The 15,384-nt window shown below is 28.7% G+C and overlaps 6 protein-coding genes across 9 annotated transcripts; 4 read left to right on the top strand and 2 right to left on the bottom strand.

The window, feature by feature from the left end:
• Positions 1-531: 531 nt before the first annotated feature.
• On the top strand, positions 532-2,604 carry Vha36-1 (V-type proton ATPase subunit Vha36-1). Its single transcript, XM_015327279.2, has 4 exons — positions 532-691; positions 1,075-1,192; positions 1,280-1,765; positions 1,855-2,604. Exons 1-4 carry the CDS (start codon positions 651-653, stop codon positions 1,945-1,947), a joined length of 738 nt encoding a protein of 245 aa, XP_015182765.1. The 5' UTR covers positions 532-650; the 3' UTR covers positions 1,948-2,604.
• A 468-nt stretch (positions 2,605-3,072) lies between these two features.
• Positions 3,073-5,434, top strand: LOC107069734 (arylalkylamine N-acetyltransferase 1). Of its 2 annotated transcripts, XR_001476153.2 has the most exons (4): positions 3,073-3,374; positions 3,584-3,853; positions 4,191-4,281; positions 4,370-4,448. XR_001476153.2 is itself a non-coding variant. In XM_015327280.2 (3 exons), the coding sequence occupies exons 1-3, from the start codon at positions 3,165-3,167 to the stop codon at positions 4,526-4,528; spliced, it is 639 nt and encodes a 212-aa protein (XP_015182766.1). In that variant the 5' UTR covers positions 3,075-3,164; the 3' UTR covers positions 4,529-5,434. The 2 variants fall into 2 exon arrangements, 1 of the variants encoding a protein (XP_015182766.1); XM_015327280.2 differs by lacking the exon at positions 4,191-4,281 and having other exon boundaries at positions 3,075-3,374; positions 4,370-5,434.
• A 70-nt stretch (positions 5,435-5,504) lies between these two features.
• On the bottom strand, positions 5,505-7,479 carry LOC107069731 (cytoplasmic 60S subunit biogenesis factor ZNF622). Of its 2 annotated transcripts, none has more exons than XM_015327277.2 (3): positions 7,320-7,479; positions 6,247-6,947; positions 5,505-6,161 (listed from the first exon to the last, which is right to left on the bottom strand). In XM_015327277.2, the coding sequence occupies exons 2-3, from the start codon at positions 6,935-6,937 to the stop codon at positions 5,683-5,685; spliced, it is 1,170 nt and encodes a 389-aa protein (XP_015182763.1). In that variant the 5' UTR covers positions 6,938-6,947; positions 7,320-7,479; the 3' UTR covers positions 5,505-5,682. The 2 variants fall into 2 exon arrangements, with proteins under 2 accessions (XP_015182763.1, XP_015182764.1); XM_015327278.2 differs by lacking the exon at positions 7,320-7,479 and adding an exon at positions 7,089-7,291.
• A 540-nt stretch (positions 7,480-8,019) lies between these two features.
• Positions 8,020-11,297, top strand: LOC107069715 (nuclear pore complex protein Nup93). The gene is made up of 7 exons (XM_015327244.2): positions 8,020-8,293; positions 8,381-8,561; positions 8,680-9,640; positions 9,719-10,043; positions 10,134-10,490; positions 10,556-10,673; positions 10,755-11,297. Exons 1-7 carry the CDS (start codon positions 8,067-8,069, stop codon positions 11,064-11,066), a joined length of 2,481 nt encoding a protein of 826 aa, XP_015182730.1. The 5' UTR covers positions 8,020-8,066; the 3' UTR covers positions 11,067-11,297.
• LOC107069719 (ADP-ribosylation factor-like protein 2-binding protein) lies at positions 11,235-12,758 on the bottom strand. Of its 2 annotated transcripts, none has more exons than XM_015327255.2 (7): positions 12,666-12,758; positions 12,293-12,340; positions 12,034-12,132; positions 11,856-11,962; positions 11,683-11,768; positions 11,513-11,609; positions 11,235-11,436 (listed from the first exon to the last, which is right to left on the bottom strand). In XM_015327255.2, the coding sequence occupies exons 2-7, from the start codon at positions 12,309-12,311 to the stop codon at positions 11,371-11,373; spliced, it is 474 nt and encodes a 157-aa protein (XP_015182741.1). In that variant the 5' UTR covers positions 12,312-12,340; positions 12,666-12,758; the 3' UTR covers positions 11,235-11,370. The 2 variants fall into 2 exon arrangements, with proteins under 2 accessions (XP_015182741.1, XP_015182740.1); XM_015327254.2 differs by lacking the exon at positions 12,666-12,758 and adding an exon at positions 12,522-12,613.
• A 430-nt stretch (positions 12,759-13,188) lies between these two features.
• nesd (SHC binding and spindle associated nessun dorma) lies at positions 13,189-15,319 on the top strand. The gene is made up of 4 exons (XM_015327251.2): positions 13,189-14,096; positions 14,172-14,376; positions 14,460-14,723; positions 14,800-15,319. Exons 1-4 carry the CDS (start codon positions 13,189-13,191, stop codon positions 15,058-15,060), a joined length of 1,638 nt encoding a protein of 545 aa, XP_015182737.1. The 3' UTR covers positions 15,061-15,319.
• Positions 15,320-15,384: the final 65 nt, after the last annotated feature.

Raw genomic sequence — 15,384 nt, forward strand, 5'->3', positions numbered from 1 at the left:
GAAAAAATATTTCTTAATAGTAATATAATATTCGTTTTTTTTTTGCAAATATCAGTTTATTACATTTACCTTTTTACAATTCATGATTTTAATTATTTCTTGACACAGCAGCTGCATTCTATTTGCATAATAAAAGTGCTGAAAGAACAATAATACTCTTTCTAAAATATATACAAATAAATTAACAAATTATATCGTTATTTATAATACGATATAATTTATATATGTATAAGTTATCATACATATATTTTCTTTCTTATTTTGAAATCTCCTTTTTCGATTAATACGAACTTAATAATCCGCCAATCACGAATGGATATTTAAAATTATTCTCAGGACTGTATCAATAAAAGACAAGCCCCTTTTATTTTTTCGTTCTAGAATAAATAATTCTATTGTCAGAATAAAATAAATTGAAATAAATTTCAAAATAAATGAAGTTATTAATTTTTTTGTTTATTCTATAACATAAATTTCTTTTCTGCAATAGAAAATGATAAGAGTAATTTTGATTAAGGAAAATTCGACTTTTGAAACGTGAGAGATGTAAGTAATGTAAGTCACGCGACAGTTTGATTCTAACGCCTAGTAACTTCCGTTCTTGCTTGTCAGCTGATCAATCTTATTCCTGTTTGACCGTACTCGAAAATATGTCTGGAAAAGATAAACTTCCAATTTTCCCCTCTCGGGGGTAAGTATATTATTAAAAAAAATGTTATTGTTAATATGAAAAAGTTACCTTTTATTGAAATTAACTTTTCGTTGATGAAACTCGTCAGAATTTTCTTCTTAAATGACACTTCTTCCTGTCACCTGTAAAAATGGGTGTAACCCTATTTCAAAATATTCTACGCTTTACAATGATTAGAAATAAATTCTGAATTTAAACAATTTTCTATTTTGTTATCATCTTTGCAAGTCATTTTACGAGAATGTCAATTTTTTCATATGTATTATGTTACAATTGACAGTCGCTAGATAAACATTTGTTAAAATTGAAATATCTTATTATAGATTTCAACAAAAGAATAATAACAATGTTATTTAATGTATACATTATTGTTAATATTTTAGTGCACAGATGTTGATGAAATCACGTCTGCAAGGTGCACAAAAGGGACATGGATTACTCAAAAAGAAAGCTGACGCTTTGCAAATGCGTTTCAGAATGATTCTAGGAAAAATTATAGAGGTAAAGTGAAATGATAAATGTACAATTATTTATTTTACATTACATTATAGTATATATTCTACAATGTAAGATATTTTGTTTCTTTAGACAAAAACTCTTATGGGAGAAGTAATGAAAGAAGCAGCATTTTCTTTAGCTGAAGCAAAATTTGCCACAGGTGACTTTAATCAAGTCGTCTTACAAAATGTCACCAAAGCACAAATTAAGATACGTTCTAAGAAGGACAATGTTGCTGGTGTTAATCTTCCAGTATTTGAATCATATCAAGATGGTAGTGATACTTATGAATTAGCTGGATTGGCTAGAGGTGGACAGCAATTAGCAAAATTGAAGAAGAATTATCAGAAGGCGGTTAAATTATTAGTAGAATTAGCCTCTTTACAAACAAGTTTTGTAACATTAGATGAAGTTATTAAAATAACTAATCGTCGTGTAAATGCTATCGAACATGTTATCATTCCAAGAATTGAAAGAACTCTCTCATACATTATATCCGAATTAGATGAACTGGAAAGAGAAGAGTTTTATCGCTTAAAAAAGATCCAGGATAAGAAGAAAATAGCCAAAAAGAAGGTATACAAATTTTCAAATGAAATATTAAATAATCATTAGAAATGAAATATAATCTTTGATACGACGTTTGTAATGATATTTTGTTTTAGACTGATGCAGCTAGAGCGTTAATGATAATCAATGGTAACGAAACAGAAGCAGCAAACATGTTAGATGAAGGTGACGAAGATTTGCTATTTTAAACAATGTATATAGTATCATCATATATATTTAATTACTAAGATTAAACCACGAAAATAAGTAGAAAGTTCTGGTTGAAGTAAATCTTTAAAATGTCACTAAGTGCGATTTCATAGTTCGTTCATGGTAAATAAGTTTCTCAATAATTTGAGAAAAGAGATCAATTGAAATCAATTTATTTATTGAATGAAATCTTTAAAAGAAAGATCAAATAATACCACCATTACCTTGTTAATAGACCTGTGCTAATATTTAGAAAAAACTATATTATACAGTAAATCTGTATTTATGATTGATATGAATATTATTCATATTTTTTTGATCATACTATTAAAAAATAACTTGTACAGAATCAATTATATTATTATTATTATTATTATGATTATATATATAATTTGAAAATTTTAGCAAAATCTAATATTGTTATATGTATCTACGCTACGTCAGCTTATACTAGTGTCTGTATTTTTTCAAAATATTCCAACTACTGTTAATTGTTAATAAAATTACTAAGGTATATATATATATATATATAAACAAAACACAAAAAACAAAATGTAACTGTCCAAACAATTCCAAGACGAGAAGAACGTCTTATTTGATTATATTCTCGTCAAAATGTTGGCAATATTTTATCATTAAATAAAAAAAAATATATAAATATATGTGTATATATACGTCTATAGTATTTAGCGGCGCTCTGATATTATTACGTTACAATCTCTTGTAATTGACTATCTTTTAAATTTCATTAATTACAATGAGTAACAAATACAATTTGGTATTCTTATTGCCCATTAATTTACCAATCATCAAGACGAAAATACAACATAGAAATGAATTTACTAAAATAAATCGTTAAACACAAAGCATGCGCGTAGGAAATAATTTTCGATAGGTATAAATTAATATCTTTTAAAGTATATAAAAAAAATAAAGAAAATAGATAAATTTAATACAAAGGAAAAATGAAATATTATTAATTATTCTTTCTGGTACCAATAAGGTGACCTTTTGATAATATAAACTTCATTGATTGACTCTATTGTTTAAAATAATAATTGTAGGAAAGTGAACTTTCTTGAAGTGGGTCAATCAATATATGAACCTATTCTATCTCTCTCTCCTCATACGATAGAACCCTCTTTTAGCAAAGGGAGATGCGCGCGTGAAAATTCATTTCAGTGCGCGTTAAATTTGTCCTCCGCCAAGCCCAAAGATGTCCGATAATTTAAAAATCGTACAAATTCCTGAGGATCGTTACGTCGAAGCTATCGATCATTTGAAATGGAACTTCTTCGCGGATGAACCATTAAATCAGGCTGTTGGATTATGCGAAAAGGGTAAATCTCATTACGAACTTGAAAGACATTGTCTGTTGACTTTAAATCAGGGATACTCAAGGATGCTAGTGACCGAAACTGGAACTGTAAGTTTGTTCTCTATGACTGACTACATTCAAAGCTAATCTTTCTATTTCGTTATAACTGTTCGAATTCGAACGACTATATTTTTCGCGGTTTTTTTAAATTAACATTTATCCAATTTTACATAAGATTTTTCTTCAATTAATTACGTAGGAGATTATTGAGATTAACTATCTGAAAATCATAAAGACAAACTTTTCTTTCGCATTAGATAGCAGGTATGACTCTAAATGGTGTTTTAAATGAAGAGGAAAGAGACGAAGCTAGTCGACGACTTGAAGAAATAAACGACAAACAATTTAAAACAATTTTCGGTCAACTGTACAAAGTCAACAAAAAAGTTGATCTATTTAAAAAATACAATGTCCAGGAATTATTCGAATGTCGCATTTTAAGCGTAGATGAGAATTTTCGCGGGAAAGGCTTGGCAAATATTTTAATGTCCGATAGTCTTGAAGTAGCAAGGAAAGCTGGTTTCAAGGTAACCATAACAATATCACGGAAATGTTTTTTTCTAAAATATAAAAAAACATTATTTAATTAATGTCGAGTGTGCTAGATTTTTAAATGTATTGTATGTGTGTGTGTGTTTGTTTGTGTAAATGCATGTACTCGCGAATGACTTGATGTCGTTAAATTTTATCCGTATATCAAAGTTATTATTATTATTATCATTATTAATATGATTTCAAATTATATATTTATATGTGGTGTAAATAAGCAAAAAAATATCGTTCATTTATACACATGTATGTAAGTCATGTGCATTGTCAATACGATATCCTTGATCTTAAGTATACATTATCTTTTTGTTTCAGCATGTACTTCACTTAATAATATGCATGGGATGATTTTCATTTACAATGGTGTCAATTACAAAATGCACTCATTCTTGTATTTTTCTGAAAGGTATTCTTGTAAATGGTTGCGTGTATAATTATCATTTAGGGAATGCAAATTTCTTACCAATCAAGTTATTCCCTATTCGTGTTTGCAGGTGTTCAAAGCTGATGCTACTGGTATGTATTCTCAAAAGGTTTGTTTAAAGCACGGCTTTCAAGTCGAAGCAGAGATTCCTTACACAGATCTTCCAGAAAATATAAGACCTGCACCACCTCATCAAGCTGTTAAACTTATGGTAAAACTATTGCGTTAGAAAGGTATATATAAATATAAATAATCCTATGTGATATAATTAAACGATTCATCAATACATTGACGAAGTTATACAGCATAAAAAGTAGATAAAAAAGAAAGTATATGTATCGTTGTGACAATAACAGCTCTATAATATATTTGTTGGTGATATTAAAAGATGCTTTTATGTCTATGCAATAATAATGATTAGGTGTTGAAGAATTGGACCACATATTTGCTTAGAACGTATAAATCAATAATCCGAATTATTCGGCTACTGCCCCTGGTTTATATGTTCTAAGCAAAGTCATTCAAATTTATGAACTCGACGATAACAACCACCATTGACGAGCATTTTTACATTCCGTTGATTCAAAAACAACGTTAAAACAATTATTATTCATTCTAATTCTGCTTGACAAAGGGGTGCATATAAAATGTCTATTTAGATAAATAACAAAAATCTATATAAAAATCTGTTAAATATTATGAGATTATATAATAACGATGATAATCAGAAAAGACAATAGTCTAATAGAAAGTCATAATATATAAGCATGTATTAAGAAATTATTCATTATTTTCTGATTGCAATATACGAAAATGAAAAAGACACTGTAAGACGTCTTCGTAAAGAGTTTAACGTTTCGATAAAGAGACTTCCTTTTTTGTTGCAATCATTGATGAAGCACGAGACACAGAACTTTTACATGATCTATACAGTTATCTTTCGGACAAGACAAAGAATTTAATATACAGCGAGGTATATATACGTAAGAATACGAATTACAAGATGACGGGTCCATTTGCAAATAATTATACAAATTATGAGAAATAGTATTTTTGTCGGTGTCACGTGTTATGAGAAATATATATGCGTTATTTTGTAAAAAAAAGTCCGCCAAATAAAATTTCTAATAATTTATATTGCATGATGTATCTTCTCTTTGGAATAAACTTTCCATCATTTTGTTCAACTTAATCAACTCATTCAATTAAGCGAAAAAATACTAGTAATAGTATTTAATTTAATTTAAGTAACAATTATATAATTTTACAAAAGATTTATCGATAAAGCATATAGCTATATATATTTAATAGTAGATATTTCATTTACATAGTCATACATCTTCTCATTATTGACTAATTTTATTTGAAAATTGTAAGTTGCATTTAATAATTAACTTGCTGTCTAAAATGGTGTTGTAACTTATTAGCTTTCAAATTTAATTTTAAATTGTATTTAGCTTGTATTCTTTGCATAAATTTAATGTCTCTAGCTTTCTTAACAGCTATTTCTTTCTTTGTATCAGTCCATCCCAAAGCTCTATATTGCGATATTATATTACGTAATTTATTATTCTTAGATACGGCATTTGGTCTATTAGGATTTAAACTTTGTTTGTAATATCTCATTAAAGATCGATGACCAATAACATTACCAGATGGTAAAACTAATTGATAATCGCTATCATCTAATTCAGGTATTTCAACCTCTGCGTCTGGATCTGCTGTCTCTACATCGGGATAACTCGAAGAATAATCGTAGAATTGTGCATATTCTGCAAGTGCATCACCTTCATGCAACATTTTACAATGACCTTTATCGATCATATGTGCCTGAACTGATTCGACGCTTTGAAATGCTCTTCCTGTTTATAAAAACAATGTTTATTTTATTATTTATAATCAAATCAAATAGCTTTAATAATTATCAGGATAAATAGACAAACTTACCAGAATCATTACACCAAATGCACATATAATTAGCGCATATTTTTTCTCCTAAATATATTAGTAAACCTTTGATATCAACACAATAATCTGTATCGGGTATAAAAAAGGAATGTGCCACCGTCATATGTTTCAAATTGTTAACTAAAGATCGACTGTGGTTCTTACAAAACAAACAATTGTTATTTATGATAGGATTTTCAGTATCTTCGATCCATTCATCAGAATCAACAGATTCAACGTCTGAATCAGCATCCATGTCGTCTATAGTTTTTTCACCATTACTTGCTGTATCAACTGTTTTCACAGTTGTAGAATGCGAAATAGTAGATATTACAGAAGACGACAAAGCTGAATCGTCAATTGTACTCTCATCTTCCGAAACAGAGCCAATCGTATCCGATTTGATTAGGTTCTCTTTATGTTTTTTAGATGACATATGATTAGTGTATTGATTTTTAGTGTTAAATGTTTTACCGCATACTTCGCAATACATATATTCATTCAATGATTTATCTTGATTAAGTTGAGCGATAACTCTTTTCTGGAAATCTTCGACTGGAACTGGAGGCAGCTCAGCTACTTTTCTTTTTAAATTGTATCGATGCCAGTCCGATTTATAATGTTGCCTTTGGATCTCCAAATCTCTAAATGCCACACGGCAAGTTATGCATGTGAATGATGCATTCATCATTTCCAATTGTCTACATTCACAAAACATACGAAATACAATTTAAGATATAAAATATAAACTTAAATGGAACTATACCAACATTTTTCTAATACCAAATAAAAATTACAAATAAAAAAAGAAGCATTAAATACTAATATTAATTTCTGCATACCATTAATAATACCAAACTTCTTGTTTGTGTGCAATATTTCAAGATAAGATACGATATTTCGTAATTACATGAAAATGTGCAATGCAATTACTATCATCACATGCATAGTATCGCCTATCAATTAGCATTGAACTTTGGTAGAATAAAACGCAAATCTCTATTTCATTTGTTAACCTTAATTATATATTTATAATTTACATATTAATAATATTAAAAAAAGAAATTACTTACAATTTTTGTAACCTTACTTTGATAAACGTCGATTAAAAAATACACTAAATACCACTGACGAATAAACACGCAGTATGTTGCAGTATATGCCAGCAGTGATTCCAGAGACTTTAGTTCGTCTGATTGACACAGGGGCGTAAAATTATCGTACGAATTATTCCCTAGTACGAATGGGATCACTGTATATGACTAATCAAAGCCAATTAAAATTCAAGCATAACGATAAGCTTTATAGTAAATTTGGCTAGGTAGTTTTATTTCGTTACCGGCATATTGGTATACAATCATTTTTGCTAATAAATATTTGATTTCTTTCTTTTTATAAAAAAAGAAGATATTTTTCATATCTTATATAAATAATATCTAATGTTTTTAATATTAAACAATTAGGAAATGTGAAATATATCTATTTTTTATTCTTAATTTAAAAATTTCTCCCAAAGTATAGAAACAAATATTTAAATCTGATTGGTCGACGAAATCGCAGGAAATATATTTGTAAATAATCAATAAATTCAATTGAAAAGCAGGCCTTTCAATCAAAATTAATTAATTAATTAATTATAATGATAGTTCGTAAATTTTAAATATATTAATTATAATAATATAAATAAAAAATTTCTATGTGTGTGAAAAGAACTAGACAATATGTATATTTATTTGAAGATTTTTTTATTAGGTTGGTAAGCGTGGTCAACCATATTGGATTCGAAATGATTGTCAGTATGTTGTTAGCGCGCGTTAAAAATGGTTGATCCGGCATATAGTGAAATGTCTACAGCAGATTCTTCAAGAATTACTGGAGATAGTGGTTTCAGTGAATTATTAAGATCTGCGGAACAATTATCAGCTGCTGTAGAAGGTAGTGAAGAACTTCCACAAGTTGAAAGAAATTTACGTCAAATATTAGAAGCCTCTAACGAACTATGGTCACGTGTCGCACAAACTGCAACTCAAGACAATCAGGTGCAAGCGTAAGTTTTTATAATATATTTATGAATAATAATTGCAATAATATATAATAATAATAATAATAATATCCTAAATATTTTCTTTTTCAGTCACCTATTGTTAGGTTCTCGGGGGGTTGATCTACCAATAATATCACAAAAGTTAAGCTCACTCAGTGCAAGGTGTACATTTGAACCATTAGATCCTATCGCTGATACTGACATCGTTAGCTATCTGAGAAATGAAAAAGAAAATGCAATTCTTTCTATCATCGAAGAAGTTCATAAAGATGTAAATGTTATTTGTTGTTTATAGTTCAAATATTTTTCTATTTTTAATAGGTATTGTGTGTGTGTGTGTGTGTGTATATATATATATATATTAATGTTAAACTTATTTCGTGTTTTAGACATTTGAACTTACAAGAGTTCAACAAATGGAACATATATTGGGTGAATGGAAACAAATGCGTTTTGAAATAATAAATGCAATGACAGCTCCATCAGGAGAGTTGGTAGATTTAAGGGGAACTCCACAACGTACTAAATTGGCTGGATCAATGGTTAGTGGTCTTTCTAACGTGGAAGTTGCTTATACCAAAGAATTACAAAATTACAATGAACATGTACTACGTGGTTCAATAAGACCTAATTTGTTTAATACATTCTGTAAAGCAAGCGAATCGTTTAACGATAAGAAGGTTACCGATTTGTGGCAAATGGTTAAGTTTATGGTAGATATTCCACCAACACCAAGAGGAGATCAAATTAAATCAAGAACTAGTCCTGCTATTGAACAGAAGATTGTATCATTAGCAAGAACTTATCTTGAAAATCGATACAGAGAATTTATGAATTCTATAATCAATGAAAATTTGGTTCAAGCTAAAAGGGGAGGTATTCCAGGCACTTTACCTTTGGTAAGAAGTTTTGTTGGCATTAAAATACAAAATTTAAGAGATCTAGAAGATGTAGTGGATGGTAAACCATTGTGGCCCTTAGTTTATTTCTGTATGAGATGTGGAGATTTCAAAGCTGCATTGCAATGTTTGTCACAATACAGTACACATTATTCAGAATTTACAGCTGCTTTGAAAGAAGCGAGCGAAGATCCACAACGCTATCCTGGTAATCGTGCCGAGTCAGTATTAAGATTACATTATAAAAAGCATGTCAAATCTTCGACTGATGCTTTCAAAAGAGCGGCGCATAGTGCATTGGTTCCATGCGAACCAGATGACTTGCATTCCGAAGTAATAGCAACAGCAGATGATTATTTGTGGCTAAAATTGTGCCAAGTTAGAGATCAACCAGAAGTAGAAAATAAATTAACTTTGGATTATCTCCAAACGACAATCTCCGAAATATATGGTACGTTATTAAAACGTAATTATTATAAATACATATTTATGAATGCAATTACATCATTTTATTTCTTATGTATTGTAGGTGAATCTTATTATCATGCACATGAACAACCATTCTTATATTTCTCCATGCTTTTCCTGACTGGTCAGTTTGAAGCAGCTATTGAATTTTTGGCAAGAGGTGCTGGTGCTCGTCATTTAGCTCATGCTGTCCATCTGGCAGCTGCTATGAATGAACATAATTTGTTATCTGTTAGTCAAAGTGTTCTAGCTCCGCTTGTAAGCGTTGACCCTTCTGACAAGCCACCTGCTAAAAGATTAAATTTTGCAAGATTGATATTGTTGTATGTTAAGCGATTCGAATCCTCAGATCCTAAAGAAAGTCTACACTATCTCTTTTTATTAAGGTAAAATACGCGAATACTTCGCGCGAAAAATAAATTCTATTTTAAAATTAAAATCTTTTACATAATGTGAACATTTTAATATAATTTTAGATGCATGAAAGATCCCTATGAAAGAAATATGTTTGCTGCGTCAGCTGCAGGAATTGTTGTAGATGCTTCACCTGAAAATCGAGGTGTTCTTGTTGGAAAAATAGAAAAGGATAGAAGATTGCCAGGAATTCTAGATCAGTTCCAAGTTAATACAGACGACGTTATAAATATATGTGCAGAAACATTGTATAGAAAAGGACTTTTGGAAGATGCTATTACGATGTACGATATTGCTGGTACTCATGAGAAAGTTTTCAGTTTAATGTGTACACTTTTGGCACAAGTCGTAAGCGAAAGAGGAACACCTGGATCATTAAGAACTCGATTGCAAGCTACTGCAAACGATATTGCCTCAAGGTAAAATTTGATTTAATAATTAATTTATTTATAATATATGATTACATGAATATACAATTTTATAGGTATCAAGGTATTGCAATACAAGCACCAGCTGAATTGGTTGCTTCTTTTTATACTTTGCGAAATCTTATGGTATTTTTTGATCAATATCACAACGATCAATATCAGAGCGCACTTAGAGTAAGTGAAAACAAAAATATAAATCATTTTTAATTAAAAAAGTACATTTCATTTTTTTACAACTTAAAAATTACATTTCAGACTATCGCTGAATCAGAAATATTGCCGTTGCACGTTAGAGATGTGGATGAAAGGGTAACAGCATTACGTCGAGTGTCACCAGAAGTAGCTGGGACACTAACAGATGTTCTTTTAGCTACTATGACGATACTTTATCGCCAATATCAAAAATTACGATCTATGGAACCGGGTGATGAAATAGCAAGAGAACAACAATTCCGTGATCTTCGACATCAAGCAAGAGCATTAACGAGTTTTGCAGGAACACTACCGTACCGTATGCCAAACGAAACAAATAGCAAACTCGTACAAATGGAAATTCTTATGCACTAAATGAATTGTTGATAAAGATATCGTTAATTAAAATATTTCATAGTATTTTCATTTTTTTTTTTTTTTATATCGAAGAAGAATAATGAAAATGCTGCGCTATTATTTTCACTTTTCTAATTAAAAAATATTTCAATGAAGATATGACAAAAGTAAAAGCAGTGAAACACGTACCAATTATTTTCTTACGTATTTGTAAAGTTTTACACTGTAATAAATATGACTTTTGATAAATGCTTTTATGGTTTTACAAAGATAATCATTGCAGCTATGAAAAAACAATGATTTTAATCTGACAAAATGAAAATTATTGATATTTGACGGATGTTACAGATATTCCTGAACTAAGATCTGGAACTGTTCCTTCTTTTACCTAAAAATATTTACATAAATAAATATATATATATATATATTTGTTAAAAATAATAAATACGCTTCGAGTAACTTACAGCTCGATAATCAAGGACCATTTCTTTAAATGATTGAAAATCTGTAATTGTAGATAATATATCAAAAACTTCGCCGTCTAAATCTGCTTTGTTCTCTCTTAACAAAAATGGTATATTAAATTTATAATTGTTTTTAAAAATATAGTAGATAAAGTTAATAATATATTTACCTCAAATCACGAAGAAAAATATCCATATTAAAATGAGGTATAATTTGTTTAAGATGATTTACAATATGAGTTTCTATAATTGCATTCTGAGAAGAAGAAGAAGAAGAAATTTACATTTTTAAAACGTACAATAATTAGATGACCAATTAGTCTGAGATATATACAAAACTTACATATTCATTAAATATTTCTGTATAAATTAATTTATTTTCTTCAGCTGGTTCAAAAGTGGTCCAATATTTTTCCAAAAATTTATTTTGCAAGTCATAAAAGCCATAATCTATAAAAATATATATTATACTGAATATAATATGTAATAGATAATTTTCATTTTTATAATATTAAACATACCTAATAATAAATCTTCTATGTGACCAATAATTACATCAAATAATTCAATCTTTGTAGTTTGTTCAGAATATTGTTCTGGACTTATTTCTAAACAATCATCTAAATAAAAAACATATTTTGAAAAATATTAACAAAATAATTAAATGTATAGATAAATTTTGGATAAATATTGAGAAAAATGAAAGATTTAATATTTTATTTCATCTTTCATTTGAATCACAAACACAAATTGTTATAAAACTACTTAATAAATACGAACCAATCATTTCGTTTTCCATACTTGTTCCTTAACGTCTCGTTGGCTCTGCTATATATAGGGATAACTAATATTTATAATTATTATGATTAGACTTGAAAATTAAGAAATGTTTTGAAAAGTATTGCATTAGAGAGAATTGAACAAAATGAAAATGAAAGTTTTACGAATACTAAAGTAAAAAGAATTAATTTGTATCTTAAACTGAAGTTTCCATTTTCAAGTGTTTTACCAAAAGAAAGTGCTGAATCCACTAGAGACGATTATATTGAAAAAATAAATTAAAACGTAAAGAATTAATATATTAAATACAAATACAATTAATATTATATTTTTTCATCTAAATACATTACGCGTAACTGTATTTAATAGTAACCTGTAAATAATAAGAATGTTGATATTCTCATCTTCCCATAGCAACGATGAACAACAGATCATCTGATTGGTCGTCTAATGAAAATGGCTGCAATGTAATTTTTGAAACTTGCTCGTCCTTGTCTAAGATATCAGTTTAAGCCGTAAGAACTTCAAATATTTATGTTAAAAATAATTCAATTTAACAAATAATATAAATAATATTAAATAATGATAAAGGATCGTAATATGTTATAATAATAATAATAATAATCAACGGAAAAGGTGGGATAATGTTGTATAAAAATTTGGGTTCCGGTAACGACGACTGTTCATCGTTGCTTATTTAATGACCCTTCTTCATATAATTCTCTTACCACAATCTTTATATTCAATTTAATAATATAATATTTAGTTTTATATTCAGTGTAAGATAATAGTGCATTTGAATATCATTAATACGATAGTAAGTAGTGAAATGTTTTAATTATTTATAAATATTTAGTAATTGTTTTTTTTTGTTTTTTTTTTTCAGAAACAATAAAATGGAAATTTACACATTTGATAAATGTCTTCAAGAAAGATTGATAGAATTCAGTGAGATATTATCAAGCCGTGGTGAGACAGTATCAGCATCACAAGTTAAATTAGAATGGTTGAATTACGTTGAACTTGTAATAGAACCAACTGGGTGGCAAGCGTTATGGAAAATTCCTCGTTTGACTTGTCAAGAGTTTAAAATTCATTATCCCACCATTGTCGTTGTCCAAACAGAACAAGTTGATTTTAATGATCTTTCAGCATTAGTTAAAATAATAGCTGTACAAGATGAAATACATTTGCCTGCAAAATATGATGTTCCTTTGATAGAATTATATCCAACGAAAAGTCAACCAAATAATACTTTGGATATGATCGGTACTTCCTGTTGTATCGATCAATTGAGATTCTTTTATAATTATTTATGGATGCCATGGGACATTGATGATGATGAGAATTCAGATTGGGTGACTTTGCATTTAGAATCTAGAATTAGATTATTCTTCGATATGAAAAGGGGTTGTGTCAATAAGGATACTTGTGATGTTATTAGAACATTGACAAGAGAAGGTAGAGAAATTCAACATAGAATTTCTAAATTAGAAGAAGCAATGTCTGATGAGGATGAAAGTGAAAATTGTTTATTGGACGATGGGAAAGCTTGTCAGTTGATGAATCTTCATTTTAGATTGCAACAGATTAAAACAGAAATGGAGGTACTTGAAAACCCTGCAATCAGAGATATCATATCGAGGAATCAAAAATCAGTTATGGTAGAAGAACAAACAAAAAAGTCTGAGGATAAGGACAGGAAAAAGGAAGCTCATTTTGTATGGCTTGGTAGTACTTTAACCGAATTAAAAAATGCATTAAGTCAAATTGAAACAATCTTTTCGTCAGATCTGTTCTTTAAGTAAGAAAACATAAATTATCATAGATACAAATGAAAGATTATGTTACTAATGTTGCGATACGCTTTTTGTCATAGGATCTATGGATGTCTACAGGAAGCTTTACTTGCTGCCGAAAAAAATGATATTGTTGTTGTTGGAGAGGGATTACATCAAATTAGAGGGTCCGGTAGTTTGGAAGAAGGTGGTACTATTAAGGGAATTGGCAAGTCAGAAAATATAATTCTTTCTGCAAATGACATAGAAAGTTTACCATCCTTGTTAGACTTTTCTGGCCAAGAAGTTAGATATATTATTTGAAATATATTTCAACAAATATTCACACACACGTTTGCTCTAATAAATTATAATATTTTCTCTTACAGGTTCTACTAGAAAATATATCTATTAATCTTGGTGAACTTCAGGCTGGTATTATCGTTAGAAAACAATGTGTACGAATGGTTGGTTGCAAAATATATGCTTCGAATCAAAGTATAATTAAATTAGGCGTAGTCGTTTTACCAGGTGCAAAATTAATTATGGAAAAAACAGTTTTTGATGGATTAGGAACCGCTGTTGTTATTTATGGAAAAGGTGAAGTCAACATGAGCGAATGCAGTTTCCAAAATTGTTCTGAGGGTATTCAGGTAAAATAATATAATTAAATAATTCGCATAATATTATCAATTTTTCTTTGTAACCAATATGAAATATATTTTTTAGTTACACGATGATGCTACTTTAATGGCAACTAAATGTCAACTTGAATGTTTCAAAGAGTATGCTATCCGTATGGAAACACAGAAATATTTAAGTAATCTTGAAAGCAAAGTTGGTAGCATTGAATTATTAGAAAATGTCAAAGAAATTTCATTAGAGGAATGTACATTCCAAAATAATCTTAAAGCAGACATTCTTTTAAAATCAAGACTTTCAACCGCTTTTGTTTCAAGAGAAGGCTTTCATAATATTGTTTCTTCTTAATTTAGAAAATTTTTATTTGGGTTTGTAATACTATTTTAATTAATATCAATTTTACAATTGTAATGTTATAACCTATATATGCCCGTTGTTTATATAATATATTATATTTTTCTAAGTCTATATTATACTGCTACGAGTATATTAACTTATGTGAATTAAAGGAAAAAGACATATTTTTGTATTGTACATATACATGTACATAATATTATAAGCTTACTTTTTAGGAGATATAACGAATTAAAACTAATTTCATAGTTAAGAGTGTTAGTGGGAAAATTATCATTCAAATTTTGGCGCCATTAATTTCGTCTTTTTAGTATCAAG

This window comes from Polistes dominula, unplaced genomic scaffold (assembly GCF_049000335.1).
Source record: "Polistes dominula isolate Pdom_NZ unplaced genomic scaffold, Pdom_raw_medaka contig_23, whole genome shotgun sequence".
In the NCBI taxonomy this organism is placed as follows: domain Eukaryota; kingdom Metazoa; phylum Arthropoda; class Insecta; order Hymenoptera; family Vespidae; genus Polistes; species Polistes dominula.

Coding starts and splice junctions, on each gene's coding strand:
- Vha36-1 (XM_015327279.2), top strand. CDS start 651: ATGTCTGGAAAAGATAAACTTCCAATTTTCCCCTCTCGGGG. Junction 692..1,074: donor CCAATTTTCCCCTCTCGGGG/GTAAGTATATTA, acceptor TTAATATTTTAG/TGCACAGATGTTGATGAAAT. Junction 1,766..1,854: donor AGAAAATAGCCAAAAAGAAG/GTATACAAATTT, acceptor ATTTTGTTTTAG/ACTGATGCAGCTAGAGCGTT.
- LOC107069734 (XM_015327280.2), top strand. CDS start 3,165: ATGTCCGATAATTTAAAAATCGTACAAATTCCTGAGGATCGTTACGTC. Junction 3,375..3,583: donor TAGTGACCGAAACTGGAACT/GTAAGTTTGTTC, acceptor CTTTCGCATTAG/ATAGCAGGTATGACTCTAAA. Junction 3,854..4,369: donor CAAGGAAAGCTGGTTTCAAG/GTAACCATAACA, acceptor TCGTGTTTGCAG/GTGTTCAAAGCTGATGCTAC.
- LOC107069731 (XM_015327277.2), bottom strand. CDS start 6,937: ATGATGAATGCATCATTCACATGCATAACTTGCCGTGTGGCATTTAGA. Junction 6,162..6,246: donor CATTTGGTGTAATGATTCTG/GTAAGTTTGTCT, acceptor TTTTATAAACAG/GAAGAGCATTTCAAAGCGTC.
- LOC107069715 (XM_015327244.2), top strand. CDS start 8,067: ATGGTTGATCCGGCATATAGTGAAATGTCTACAGCAGATTCTTCAAGA. Junction 10,044..10,133: donor CACTATCTCTTTTTATTAAG/GTAAAATACGCG, acceptor ATATAATTTTAG/ATGCATGAAAGATCCCTATG. Junction 10,491..10,555: donor GCAAACGATATTGCCTCAAG/GTAAAATTTGAT, acceptor ACAATTTTATAG/GTATCAAGGTATTGCAATAC.
- LOC107069719 (XM_015327255.2), bottom strand. Junction 11,610..11,682: donor ATTTTTCTTCGTGATTTGAG/GTAAATATATTA, acceptor ATTTTTGTTAAG/AGAGAACAAAGCAGATTTAG. Junction 11,437..11,512: donor TGGTCCTTGATTATCGAGCT/GTAAGTTACTCG, acceptor AAATATTTTTAG/GTAAAAGAAGGAACAGTTCC.
- nesd (XM_015327251.2), top strand. CDS start 13,189: ATGGAAATTTACACATTTGATAAATGTCTTCAAGAAAGATTGATAGAA. Junction 14,097..14,171: donor TCGTCAGATCTGTTCTTTAA/GTAAGAAAACAT, acceptor TTTTTGTCATAG/GATCTATGGATGTCTACAGG. Junction 14,724..14,799: donor ATTGTTCTGAGGGTATTCAG/GTAAAATAATAT, acceptor TATATTTTTTAG/TTACACGATGATGCTACTTT.